At 40.6% G+C, this 14951-nt stretch overlaps 1 protein-coding gene across 4 annotated transcripts in view; it reads right to left on the reverse strand.

Annotated features, from left to right (window-relative positions):
• SMYD1 (SET and MYND domain containing 1) overlaps positions 1-1316 on the reverse strand; it is a 104555-nt gene extending 103239 nt beyond the window's left edge. For all 4 annotated transcript variants that reach the window (XM_033952290.1, XM_033952281.1, XM_033952270.1 and 1 more), the window contains exon 1: positions 1046-1316. In XM_033952290.1, coding sequence (XP_033808181.1) covers positions 1046-1182 — 137 coding nt within the window. In that variant the 5' untranslated portion in view covers positions 1183-1316. The remainder of the gene's footprint in view (positions 1-1045) is intronic.
• Positions 1317-14951: the final 13635 nt, after the last annotated feature.

Here is a 14951-nt window from a genome sequence, read left to right on the forward strand (position 1 = left end):
AAGTTTTTTCAAGAGCCTCCTATGAGGAACACGTCAAAGGCTTTGCTGAAATCTAAGTAAAAATTACATCTAGCGTCTTTGATCCAATTCTCTGGTCACCCAATCATAGGACTCCACAGTTATTACATACCCAGTGGGTGTGTAAACATTAGCGCCTAGTTTATAGAATTACTCTTTATACAATAGGTCCATCAAATTGCCCTCAACCAAGTTTAAAGCTGGTTGAAAAGGTATTGTGAGAAATTTAACTGTGGTCTGCATTATAGTCTGTACAAGTGCAAATAAAGTGTAACAACATAACAGTTTCTACCTGATTCCGAGTGAGCCAAGCAAGCCGATCTGGTCCCGGTCATACTCGTTGTTTGCATAGGTTTGCAATACAGATTTTGGTTTTGGGACGTCAGTCAGAAAACCATAACTACCGATTCATACAGGCAACAGGGCAAAACCAGGAGTGGAACTGTTTGGCCTGTTTGGTTGATCTGGGTGATGAGCCTCTTTACTGCCATATTATAATCTGCATTTCTGTCACTATGCGTTTCCTTCTAATCGTTACCATTAAATATTGGACACTTTTTAGGACTTTTAGCTATAAGCCTTTCATTCAATTACAGGTATCATTCACAATCTTTTCAGTTACAGCTCCTACTCTGTGGACCATTTACATGAAGAAACATCTTTAGAACGATTTACAACAAAATTAAAAACATTCATATTCAAGGATGCTTTCGACGTTTAATCTAATCTTAGTAACGAATATTACTCTTACTTTTACTTTGACTCTTTCTTACAGAAGGGTCCCATCCAATTGTGCTACCCTTTCCTGTCTCTCTATCCTATTTGACATGTTGTTCTCCCCCTCTTCCCCTATGTATGGTATGTCAGTTTGTCATAATGTCCATGCCCCCTGATTGTACTTTTTAATTATATATTTACCTGTATACCGCTTAGAAATTGGATAAGCGGAATATCAAATTTTAATAAAACTTGGAAACTTGGTAATCCAAAATGTATATGTCCCAGGCAACCATGAAGTTTAACATACCTGTCAAACACCACAGCAGCATAAGCTGGCTCCGCAAAAATGACATCTCCAGCACAGAATTCTTTCACTGCTTTTAGCCCCCGGCCTTTGCCTTCTGAGCTGAACAATTCCACGTTCTCCATGCTGTCTGCTGTCATTACAGGAAACCAATGCAGGCTTTACGTGAGTATCAGATCTTCAGTTTCAGCGCCTTCAAATTCCTCAAGCCCATCTCTATAAATGGACTTCCATTACACACCTCCTCCTAGTCAATCCCATTTTCGAAGGGAGTGGGAGAGGGAGAGGGAGGGGAGAGCTTCTTCAAAACTGAACCTACCGTAATTCTTTAAACTTACAAGGAGAATATATAACAGAAATGCAGCTTGCTTTCTTATGGCAACAAATTTTAGACAAATATGCTTATAATTTGATGGGAGAAGAAAGAATATACAGTGAAAAGAATGTACAGTTTAGTGTCAAATCTGTGCCCATCCAGCTGGAAAGCAAAGAGTTTAACAGAAGTATTTTTAGAAACCAGTTGCTTGTGCCTTTCAGTCCTCGACAGCTGAAAGACTGATAACCAGCAAACTGCTCATTGCTTGTGCAGTGTGTGTGGTCCTAACTTTTGGGCTGTGATGGAAAGAAAGATAATTTCAAAAGTGCAGCGTTAATTTGCAGTGCAAAACTCCCAAGAAGCTTATGTTGATTGCCAGACCTTAGACAAATGTTGTAAGGGCTACACGTCATCCATGTATACAATTTTGAGATGGCATAAATAGTGTCTCTGTGCCTGAAACACCAGAGGAAAATATGACAATGCTACTGAAATACTCCTGAACAGTTAAGTGGAGACCAAGGGAACCAAGAGCACATTTAGCTATACCAGGCAAAAATAAATTGTTTGCATCATCACAGTGTGTATAGTAATGACAGAATACAGTACAATATGGTGGCAGATAAAGGCCAAATGGCCCACCTAGTCTGCCCATCCGCAGTACCCATTATCTCTTTCTCTGTCTGAGAGATCCCACGTGCCTATCCCAGGCCCTCTTGAATTCAGACACAGTCTCTGTCTCCATCACCTCTTCTGGGAGACTGCTCCTTGCATCTACCACCCTTTCCGTAAAAAAAGTATTTATTTAGATTACTCTGGAGCCTATCACCTCTTAATAGTAGGTAGCCTAAGCATTTAGATATTATCCTCCAGCGCTATTTAACTGGACAAGAAAGGCTCCTGGCTGGTTAAATAGCTTTTAATCAGCTTGCTGCAAATAGTCAGTGGGCGATAGATAATTATCTCTGCTGAATATTTATGGTTAGTGGCTAGCTGGTAACTGGCTATGTCACACAAATTAACAGCTGACTGGTTGAGTTTAATGGGCAAATAAATAGCAGTCCTAACTTTGCCCACCATTAACTTAAACCCCCTTTTATTAAGCTGTGGTAGAGGTTTCTACCGTGGCCTGGAGTGTTAAATGCTCTGATGTTCATAGAAGTCTATGAGCGTTGGATCAGCATCAGAGCGTTTAGTGCCCCAGGTTGCGTTAGAAACCTCTACTGTGGCTTAGTAAAAGGGGTGTGTGTATGTGTGTGTGTGTGTGTTTTTTAACCAGCTAGTGTTGAATATCCATTCAGCCGGTTAATACTGGGTTTTTCTAAATGACACTAGAGCAGTGGTCTCAAACTCAAACCCTTTGCAGGGCCACATTTTGGATTTGTAGGTACTTGGAGGGCCTCAGAAAAAAAAGAGTTAATGTCTTATTAAAGAAATGACAATTTTGCATGAGGTAAAACTCTTTATAGTTTATAAATTTTTCCTTTTGGCTAAGTCTTAATAATAATTTTGTAATTTATAGCTAAAGAGACATATGATCAAGAAACTGTTTTATTTTACTTTTGTGATTATGATAAACATACTGAGGGCCTCAAAAAAGTATCTGGCGGGCCGCATGTGGCCCCCCGGGCCGCGAGTTTCAGACCACTGCGCTAGAGGGTTTTTAGCACAGGCCAGCAGGCGAGGTAAATGCTCTGATACTCATAGAAATTCTATGAGCTTCGGAGCATTTACCTCGCCGGCCTGCACTAAAAACTTCTAGCGCCATTTAGTAAAAGGAACCCTAATTTTGAGCCAACCAAAAAAAACAAACAAAACAAATACTGGAAAGGCCCTGGCATTGAATATCTGGGTTGAGCACCAAAGTTGAGTGGACAGTGCACTGCCCAGCATTGGCTGAATATCAAGACCTATTAAATATTAATTTTTTTAAAATCTCTTCATTAAGCCATAGTCCCCAGAATAAACTTAAATAAATAAATGATTGTTTCTGGTGACACACAACTGCATACCCAACTTTTTTTTATCCAATTTATATCCATCCAACTACTGCTTGCTTAATCTCAATTCAGCTAGGATCTGCCAAGCGAACCTTCGTGCCACAGCTATTTCTTGCCTGCTGTACTGCAAGACAATCTGACAAAGAACAAAACAAGCACAGAGTCAAATATTTAAAAGGACAAATTCCTTTTTTATCTTTTGGTGCCTTTAGTCTGCCTGTATAATGCATCACATCACTGCCTATAAATAGAAAGACATTTCTACGAAGTGTCTCTCCCTTCCCTCTGCTTCTATAGATGTAATTGTGGACACACTGAAGAATGAATGGATTTTCCAACTCAAAAGATACCCAGATTATCTAGGAAGAGAGCTAACTGGTAGGAATAATTGGGGAAATTTTTCATTCCTTCCAGAGCACTCTTGCTATTAAAATAAGTGTTTCCTAACTTTCTACTAGGTGGCAACCTCATTGGCAGTCACAATTCAAAGAGATATCAACTGCTAAATGTGGGGTGATTTAACTTTGTTGGGACCAGATAAGAGGCTGAGCTGAATAATAATAATAATAACAGTTTATATACAGCAATACCGTTAAGTTCTATGCGGTTTACAATAGATTAAGCGAGGTACAAATTGATTGAATTTAAGAGGGGGGAAGAGGAGAATTAATAGGACCGGAAATGCGTTGTTGAGGAGAAAGAGATTAATAGGACAGAGGAATCACTATGGAGGAGAAAGAAGATGAGTGGGTCAGTTGTCTAGATACTTTAGGAACAGTTGAGTTTTTAAACGTTTTCTGAATTCCTCATAAGTAGTGGGCGAAAGCAGTTGATCTAGGTCTGTACCCCACAATGCTGCTTGATGTGATAGAAGGTGTTCATGGTGTTTTTTCAGTTTACAACCTTTAACGGGGGGGGGGGGGGGGGGGGACGAAGTAGGAATGAGAGCTTCTCTTGTGTCTGTTGGCAGAGAAGAAGAAAAGGTCAATTATGTATTTAGGGGCAAGTCCGTTTAGCGCTTTAAAGCAGAAGCAGGCGAATTTAAACTTTATGCGTGCTTCCATCGGTAGCCAATGTAACTGCCGGTAGTAGGGTGATATATGATCGAATTTCTTTAGTCCGAAGATTAATCTGACCGCTGCATTTTGCATTAGTTGTACACGTCGCATATTTTTTGGGGAAATAGCTAAGTAGGCGATGTTACAGTAGTCATGTTGACTTAGTACGAGGGATTGTACCAGGATTCTGAATGCCGACGTATCGAAATAAGCTTTAATGGATCTGAGTTTCCAGAGAGTGAAGAAACCCTTTCTGATTAAGGAGTCCACCTGGTCTTTCATGGTTAGGCATTGATCTAGAGTTACGCCTAGTATCTTTATGGTGGGCTGGATGGGGTGATTAAGTTCATTGATGCATAGAGGTGTTTTGGTGTCAAACGGATGTGGTGAAGAAATGAAGAATTTTGTTTTTTCTGAATTAAGTTTGAGCTTGAAGTTTGTCATCCATTGCTCCATCATGTTTATGGCTTCTGAAGCCTTGGGAATAGTTTCCGAGATAGAATCAGCAAATGGGATTATAATCGTGAAGTCATCTGCATAACTGAATAGTTTTATCCCCAGCTGAGTTAATTGCAAGCTCAGTGAGGACATGTAGACATTAAATAGCAATGAGACAATGGTGACCCTTGTGGCACACTGGATGGATTGCTCCAGGTATCGGAAAGCTCATAATTGAAGCGTACCTGATAGGTGCGGGATGTAAGGAATCCACAAAACCAGTTCAGCACCTTGTCTTTGATACCAATGGCATCTAGTAGCATTTTCCTATGATCTACTAGGTCAAAGGCTGAACTCATATTGAATTGCATAACCAATGCATTGAGGCCCCTGCTAAACAGTAGGCGCAGGTTGTCTAAAATAGCTGCAATTACTGTCTCCGTACTGAATAAAGGTCTGAAATCGGATTGTGTTTCGTGTAGAAGAGAGAACTGATTAAGATAATCCATCAGTTGGGTATGTACTAGTCCCTCCATGATTTTTACAATAAACGAAATGGATGCTACCGGTCTGTAGTTGGTTATTAGGGGGGAGGGTTCTTTTCGATTTTTTTTAGAATTGGGGTTATTATTATGTGACCGTTATTAGAGAGGAACTTCCCATTTTTTAAGTTGTGGGCCAGATATTGTAGCAGCGATAGTTTGAATTGTAATGGTGCCGCTTTCATAATTTCTGGGGGGCATGAGTCCAGAACGCAAAAAGTTTTAGAGTATTTGTTGTATAGTTTGGTGTAATCACTCCATTTTAGGTCTTGAAAGGAGCTCCAGATCATGTCTGCTGGTATGTCATTTCCTTGGGTGTTAGCTATTTGATGATCATTAGGGTCGTTTGTTGAGCAGTTGTTTCTAAGGTTTTTAATTTTTGAATCGAAGTGCAGTGCTAAGTTATTTGCAGAGGGTAACTTAGTGTATCGAGTGGTGTCGAATAAATTTGTGACCAGGTTGAATAGCTCTTTTGTATCGATTCCTTGCGAATCATTGCAAGATGAGTTAATTTTAGTGGAGTAGAATGCTTTAGGTTTGTCTTTTATCATTTGTTTGTATATTTTTATAATAGCTCTCCATTTGTTACGGTATGCTGATTCTCCTGTTTTTTTCCAGGTTCTTTCCAATCGTCTGGCTAGTTGTTTCGTTTTTAGAAGTTCGATGTCGAACCATTTGTTATATTTGTTTACATTGCTTTTGCTGTTACATTTGGGGGCAATTTTATCTAGAATGGATGTGCTGGTTATCATCCAGTGATCCTAGAAATCGATTCCTTCTATCTCCGTTTGCAGTTCGTAGTGCGACTAGTATTCTTCTGGATTAATATAGCCTCTTGTGTGGTGTTCTCTTTTTATCATTGGACGTGTTTTAGTTTTACTATAAGACCAAATTAACTTGAAATAATAAATAAAATGGTCAGACCAGAATAGTCATCTGGGTCAACTTGTGAATACCCCATTTTGCAATTTAATACTGGAGCAGGACCTGTCAGGGTGCCTGAATAATGACAAATTGCTTTCATGTTAAACCAACAAAGCAAAAGCAGAGGAGGTACTAAATCAAAACAAGGATACTCGATAAAGAGATTATAAATTACAAAAGAGAATCCACAGTAAAAGACAATTCCTAATAACTAGTATATTCAACAAAATTTATTATTTCTAACATCATAATCATAGATAAACATATACAAACATACATACATATATAAAGTCCAGAAGGAAGTCCAGAAAGCTAAAATAAATAACATCAGGCTCTAGAGAACTCTCGAGATCCACACAATCAGCAAACGGATATTCCGAGTTAGATAAAGTGTAAACTTATCTGAAAACAGATTGATTCTTGATTTTATCAGTAGTGATATGTTATGCCTGTTTTCTACTCTCTAGTCTTTATCTTCCTCTTGACAAATAGATGTTTGAAACACGATCTGTGTTCAGGGAGTTGAATGTTATGAACTGATTTTTTATGAATTTGCACTCGTCACTTTTGAAATGGATTTACACTTGCACTTCATGATTGATGTTTGATTGCCTGAGATGTGAGAGATGAGAACAGATGAACATTTAAGCTCTCAGAAGGACTTGACTGCAATGAATTTCTCATCTGCCTCTATTGGATCTTAATCAGCTTCAACGGATATTAGATATTGGATATTGTGCTGGTTGGAACTGTTTTCAGATAAGTTTACACTTTATCTAACTCGGAATATCCGTTTGCTGATTGTGTGGATCTCGAGAGTTCTCTAGAGCCTGATGTTATTTATTTTAGCTTTCTGGACTTCCTTCTGGACTTTATATATGTATGTATGTTTGTATATGTTTATCTATGATTATGATGTTAGAAATAATAAATTTTGTTGAATATACTAGTTATTAGGAATTATCTTTTACTATGGATTCTCTTTTGTAAATTGCTTTCATGAACATAATTTGAAAACAGGGTGCCTATAAAACTTCTCAAACACACTCCTATTTTATGCCAATCTCATTCCAGACACAGCTATACTAATAAGAATATAAGAATTGCTGCTGCTGGGTCAGACCAGTGGTCCATCGTGCCCAGCAGTCCCCTCAAGCGGCGACCCCTAGGTCAAAGATCAGTGCTCTAACTTAGACCAGCCCTATCTGTGTATGATCCGGTTCAGCAGGAACTTGGCTAACTTTGTCTTGAATCCCTGGAGGGAGTTTTCCCCTATGACAGCCTCCGGAAGAATGTTCCCGTTTTCCATCACTCTCTAGGTGAAGAAGAACTTCCTTACGTTTGTACGGAATCTATCCCCTTTCAACTTTACAGAGTGCCCTCTCGTTCTCCCTACCTTGAAGAGAGTGAACAACCTGTCTTTATCTAATAAGTCTATTCCCTTCATTATCTTGAATGTTTCGATCATGTCCCTTCTCAGTTTCCTCTTTTCAAGGGAGAAGAGGCCCAGTTTCTCTAATCTCTCACTGTACGGCAACTCCTCCATCTCCTTAACCATTTTAGTCGCTCTCCTCTGGACCCTTTCGAGTAAGTACCGTGTCCTTCTTCATGTACTGGACGCAGTATTCCAGGTGAGGGCGTACCATGGCTCGGTACAGTGGCATGATAACCATTTCCAATCTGTTCATGAGCTCCTTCTTAATCATCCATAGCATTCTGTTCGCCCTTTTCACCAACACCGCACATTGCGCAGACGGCTTCATCGACTTGTCGACCAGTACTCCCAAGTCTCTTTCCTGGGGGGTCTTTCCAAGTACCACACCGGACATCCTGTAGTCGTGTAATAGATTTTTTTTACCGACATTCATCACCTTACACTTATCCACGTTAAACCTCATTTGCCATGTCGCAGCCCATTTCTTGAGCATGTTTATGTCACGTTGCAGAATGTACGCAGATAAGGCTAGACTCAGGGCACTGGTCTTTGATCTAAGGGCCGCTGCGTGAGCGGACTGCTGGGCATGATGGACCACTGGTTTGACCCTGCAGCGACAATTCTTATGTTCTTATGTTCACAATCCTCCTGCTGGATGGTTCTCATCAGATCGGGTCCATCAAGGTGTTCAATGATGCGGTCCTTTATCAGCGCCTCTACCATCTTTCCAGGTACTGAGGTCAGACTCACTAGTCTGTAGTTTCCCGGATCTCCCCTTGAACCTTTCTTGAAGATCAGCATAACGTTCGCCTCCTTCCAGTCTTCCGGAATCCTTCCCAATTTGATCGACAGATTGGCTATTAGTTGAAGCAGGTCAGCTATAGTCCCTTTCAGTTCCTTGATTACCCTCGAATGGATGCCATAGGGTCCCAAGGATTTATCATTTTTAAGCCTATCAATCTGACTGCATTCCTCTTCTAGACTTACCATCAACCCTGTCAGCTTCCCATCTTCGTTTCCTGCATATAGCCTGTTGACTTCTGGTATGTTGTGTATATCCTCTTTGGTAAATACAGACGCAAAAAATGTGTTCAGTTTATCAGTTATGGATAATAAATATTAAACAGACACAATATTTCACATATAAGGAGCCACTGAAAAGTTCTCAGCCCAACCCACAAGTTGGGGCAGTCTCCATCGAGGGCTATACACTTAGTCCAGCATTTTCCACTTTTTGCGTTCCGTATTTTTCTGATGGAATGAAAAAAGTGGAAAATCACTGAACTAAGTGTATAGCCCTCGATGGAGACTGCCCCAACTTTGTTAGTTAGTCTGAGAACTTTTTGGTGGCCCCTCATAGCAGACATTAGTAAAAGGAGCTCTTCTGACTTCCAATTTATAGGGAGGACATGGCCTCTGTGTCCCCTCCCCCTCCGTCCGATGCCTATCGTCACAATAGTGATTTTAAATTCACTGGGAGGTAGCCTCCACTGGTTCTTCAGAGCAAAGCTTCCACTCCTCTTTTGTCAGAGGTGGCCAGGCTAGCAAAGGACCTGAGGCTGCCTGATGGAATTGCTAGTTAAACTAATGCTAGTGGCAGCTGTGTGGGGAAGCTAAAGTCACATGGTGAGCTGCAGCTGCTAGTCTGGGGGGAGGGGGATGGGCTATGGAGAGAAGAGGAAAATGGGAGGTATACAAAGGCAGAAGGAGGATTATAAGACGCAATGTGCTGTGTACCCCCTAACAATGGTACTCGTACCCCTTGGGGTATGCGCATCATGTGTTGAGAATCTTTGGCCTATATCATCAAAGGATCTAAGCTGTTTACAATAACTAAAACACAAATATATAAAAGGAAACGAACGTCATTAAAATCGATGGGGAAGAGAATCATTCATAACAAGATTTACACTCAAAATAAACATGAAATTCTTGCATTAAACTTCCACTGCTCATGATGCCATCAGCTGGTTAGCTCTGGTGCCAGTCTTGTCTTGGTTCATTTGCCAGACAGGCATGGCTGCAGATCATAGCAGTTTAATTCCCTTTTATTGAATTCCTATGGAGCCTATATGAAATGACTCCTACACGTGCGTCAAAAGATTTGCTAAATTGCACACTCCAACTTTACAAGTCTATTGAGTTTTGATAGTCTGCAAAAATAAGTACCCTTCTGGATGGTGAATAGTATAAATACTGTATATGCAAATATATTCTTCAATATACTGCTGTTTGATGCACCTGAGTGATGCCTACACCTATTACCTATACAGAGTTTAAAGTTAGGATGGGATTAGCGTTTCCATATTTTGAGACACAACAACCTGGTGAGCATGCACAGCTGTGTTGACATCATCCGCACATGCTCAGAGACCCTCCAGATGCTACTGGAGCTCATTGGGGCTTTTCAAAACCTGGACAAGCTGCCAGGTTTTAGAAAGTCTGTTTGGGAACCTGGACAGTCCTCTAAAAAGAGGACATGTCTGGGTTTTCCCGGATGTCTGGTAACCCTAGGCGGGATACATAACCAGGGTGGCTGTCACAGGAGGGAGTGTTCAAGCCATTTATACAGTTGGCTTCTAGCTGCTATAAGGGGGCATCAAATTGTATTACTGTTAAAACAAATAGTATTATGAAGTTGTCCTATATGTGGGTTACAGTTGACTATCACCAGGCATCATGAATATCTGAGTTAGGAAATGGACACAGCTCTGAGTAGAATAGGTGGGAGACCATGACAAGTGAGGTTTTGCTGTCTTGGCTGTGGCAGGGTGTCCTAGCCTGACAGAGCACACAGTAGTATGTTTTGACTGAATCAAGCTTAACAGTGGCCAAATGTGAAGCTGTTTTGTCACATGCTAGCAGTGACATGAATGATGTAAAAGAACTGGGACAATCCCCCACTTCTATGGATGGATTCAGTGCCAGAGAAACAGAAGGATGGAATGGGGGGAGGGGTTGCTGAAGGCATCAGAAAAGGAGTCAGTGGTTAAGGAGGGGAATAATGGAAAGATGGAAAAATAATGGAAGCTGTGTGACTTGAAAAGGTAGGCACCCTATTCTGAAATGATCTAGATAGAATATTTACAAGAATTCATATATGTCATTGCATATGTGGTTAACATATGTAAGCAGCACCTTGCTGCAGCCATAATAAATCCATATATATATTGTGGTATGTGGGATGAAAGGAGAGTACCAAAGTGCTACCTGCCCAGTTTGTGCGCCAATGAAGTTATCAAATGAGTCATTACACAGTATGCTTAAATAATGCAGGAGTGATTCTGAGTTCTGAGGCTTTTTCCTCCACTTTTGAGTTGTGTGATTTGAAATGTAACACCCATATTTCATTAAAAGTATCTGACATGTATAGATGCATTGATTAAACTCCAAACCTGCATTTTTTTTTAATAATAACTGGTGGTTTCTTCAGGTCTATCTTAATAACAGTTTATAGACTTTTTCTCCAGGAATTTGTCCATAAGAATATCCTTACTGGATCAGACCATCTTGCTGAGTATCCCGTCTTCACGGAGGCCAGTCCAAGTCACAAGTACCTGGTAAAAACCCAAATAGTAGCAGCATTCCATGTCACCAATCCAGGGCAAGCAGTAGCTTCTCTCATGTTTGTCTCAACAGCAGTTTATGGACTTTTACTCCAGGAACTTGTCCAAACCTTTTCTAAAACCAGCTATATTAACTGCTCTTACCACATCTTCTGGCAATGCATTCTAGAGCTTAACTATTCTCTGAGTGAAAAAAAGATTTCCTCCTACTGGTTTTTATTACTCTAACTTAATTGAGTATCTCCTAGTCTTTGTAAATCTTGACACAATAAAAAAATCGATCCACTTGTACCCATTCTACACCACTCAGGATTTTGTAGACTTCAATCATAACTTCCCTTAGCCATCTCTTTTCTAAGTAGAAGAGCCCTAACTTCTTTAGTCCTTCCTCATACGAGCGGAGTTCCATCCCTTTTATCATCTTGGTCACTTTTCTTTGAACCTTTTTTAGTGCCGTTTTATCTTTTTTTGAGATAAAGAGACCAGAACTGAACGCAATACTCAAGGTGAGGTCACACCATTGAGTGATATAGAAGCTTTATAACATTCTTAGTCTTGTTTACCATCCCTTGTCTAATAATTCCAAGCACCTTGTTGGATTTCTTGGCCATCGCTGCACTTTGGATGGAAGGTTTCAGTATATTGTCCATGATGACACCCAGATCTTTTTCTTGAGTGCTGACCCCCAAGGTGGACCCTAGCATCCGATAACGATGATTTGGATTATTCTTCCCAATGTGCATCACTTTGCATTTGTCCACATTAAATTTCATCTGCCATTTGGACGCCCAGTCTTCTAATTTCCTAAGGTCTTCCTGCAGTTTTTCATAGTCCACATGCGTTTTAACAACTTTGAACAGTTTAGTGACATCTGCAAATTTACTCATCTCACTTGTAGTTCCAATTTCCAGATCATTTATAAATAAGGTAAATAGGACCTGTCCCAGTACAGATCCCTGTGGCATACCACTATTTACCCTCCTCCATTGAAAAAAATGGCCATTTAAGCCTACCAAGCCTTGGTTGGACTGAGAACTTCTCAGCAGCCCCTTGTACAGATCACCATCAGTAGTCATTTGCTTTTCCTCAAACAAAATGCCATATGTAATTAGGGAACTTAGTACAACTACATTTCCGTCATTCTGTATTTTTCCAATGGAACGAAAAAAGTGGAAAATCACTGGACTAAGTATATAGCCCTCAATGGAAACTCCCCACCCTTGCTGGCTGGGATGAGAACTTTTCAGTGGCCCCTCATAGAATGAAATACAATTGAGAAGCTAGAAAAGATGATTGACAGGTAGCAGACGTTAAAAAGAATTGCAACAGAAGAACTGAGACGGAGCAGCTGAAGAAAAACTGTAGCAAGTCTCAGTCATAAATGACACAGCCGAGAGGGGCATTAAAACGAATCCAAGATTTCAATATCAACATCACTAAACGTGAGGTACAAAAGCAATTTCTCCTTTGGGTTGTATCAGAACACTGGTCTGTATTTTCAGAAGTGAAAAAGTAATACTGGCTGGATAAATATGAGATTCCTTGCAGTTTGGACAGTAAACAATAACTAACACATTTTGTTTGCCACCAATAAATATTATTGCTGTAAGCTGCAACAATATTATTAGGAATCACTTAAGTTGGAAACTCCGCATCATAAAAAAATACTTCGACGACACTTCATTCCGCCTCTAAGTACAATCCTCCATCTTCAGCATATTGGACTACTGCAACATCATTTACTTGAGCACCACAAAGAAAACCATCAGGAGACTTAGGATGATCCAGAACACTGCTGCCCGCCTCATATTCGACCTGAAAAAATGGGACCACATCACCCCCTTCTACCACAAACTCCACTGGCTCCCACTAGAATCCAGAATCATATTCAAATTCGCCTGTTTTTGCTACAAAACAATATTTGGTTTATTCCCAAGCTACATCACCCCTCACTTCACCCTAAACCACAACTATAAGAATTCCCGCAAAATTCAACTCTTCACCTTCCCCTCCCTAAAACTATGCCACTCAAAAAAATTCCTTGAAAAAACCTATGCCTTCCAAGCCGCCAAACTAAACCCTTGGCTGGCCCAAATGGTCCTCAAAGCCCACAACTACCTCGACTTCAGAAAAACACTTAAAACCCACCTATTCCGAGACCAAGACCCTTAAAGACCCTTAATGCCCCTTCTTCAATCCTCCTCCTCCCTCCTACCGAAACTTCTCCCCCCCCCGTCTCCCTCCTCTCCCCCCTTCTTCCTCCTTGCTTTTCGCAAATCTATGATCAATTTGGAATGTAACCACTCGTAACTTCTTTCTCCTTGCTGTTCGCAACTCTATGATCAATTTGGCATGTAACCACTTGTAATTTGTTCTAACCAATGTGAACCGCCTAGAACTCTTCTGGGTATGGCGATATACAAAAATAAATTTATTATTATTATTAAGTTGCAAATACATTGTCAAATTTGTCTGAACGGTGAAGGCAGTTGATTTTAGTTCAATATATGATGTACGCTAAGTAGCTGGTTGCTGACTGCTTTATAAGTTTTATTACTAGGTGACAGATGACATGAGCATCCTCAAAATATCATCTGATCTTCATTAAATTTTACATTGTAGGTTGTGAGGTGCGGGATAACAAAATGAAGATATACGTAACACACATAATATCTGAAACTTCAATTCTGGGTACATCCTACACCAGGGTTGCCCAAGTTCGGGCCTCGAGATCTACTGGCAGGCCAGGTTTTCAGGATATCCAGAATGAATATGCATGAGAGAGATTTGCCTGCACTGCCTTCTTGGTATGCAAATCTCTCTCATGCATATTCATTGTGGATATCCTGAAAATCTGGCCTGCCAGTAGCTCTCGAGGACCGGATTTGGGCAGCCCTGTCCTACACCAATTCTCTCCCCTCCCCACATTCACCTCTCTCCTTTTTATCTGAGCATCTCCACATTCTCCCGCACAGCTCCACTCCCCTCCAACCAGCTGTTTGTTGACATTGCTTCACACAACAGTTCATCGCCAAGTCACTTGATCGCCAAGACTCTTCATCTCATGACAGTTCATTATGTGATACTTCATCACTGTGGATATTTCATCGCACAGCATTTCATCACATATTCAAACTAACCCCCTCTTCTATTAAACTGCACTAGCAGTAAGTAGCACAGGGGGGCCGTGCTGCTCCTGACGCTCATAAAAACTCTATGAGCGTCGGGAGCAGCGCGGGCCATTCAGCACGGCTCACCGCGCTAAAAACGGCTAACGCAGTTTAATAGAAGAGGCCCTAAATGTATTCAAATTATATGTGAAGAAAACTTGCAGCAAATGTAGCCGTCATTTTTCTAGATATAGATCACATTTTCACTATCACATACAAAATCTGCACAATCCTGATTTTCTTTCCAGTTTTATCTATACACGATGCCAAGATGTTACCTCGCTTCCTTTCCTCACCTCATTCCCATCCTCCCCAATCCAAATGCGATATGTGCTGTTACTGATGGTAATGAACTTTCAAGGTTTTGACTTTTCGTCACCTTTGTGCACAAGTTTCCAAGCATATTTCTAGTGCATTACGTGATAAGTGCTATTTTAATTGTTGACACTGGTAAAAAGAC

Source organism: Geotrypetes seraphini, chromosome 1 (assembly GCF_902459505.1).
Source record: "Geotrypetes seraphini chromosome 1, aGeoSer1.1, whole genome shotgun sequence".
Taxonomy (NCBI): Eukaryota; Metazoa; Chordata; class Amphibia; order Gymnophiona; family Dermophiidae; genus Geotrypetes; species Geotrypetes seraphini.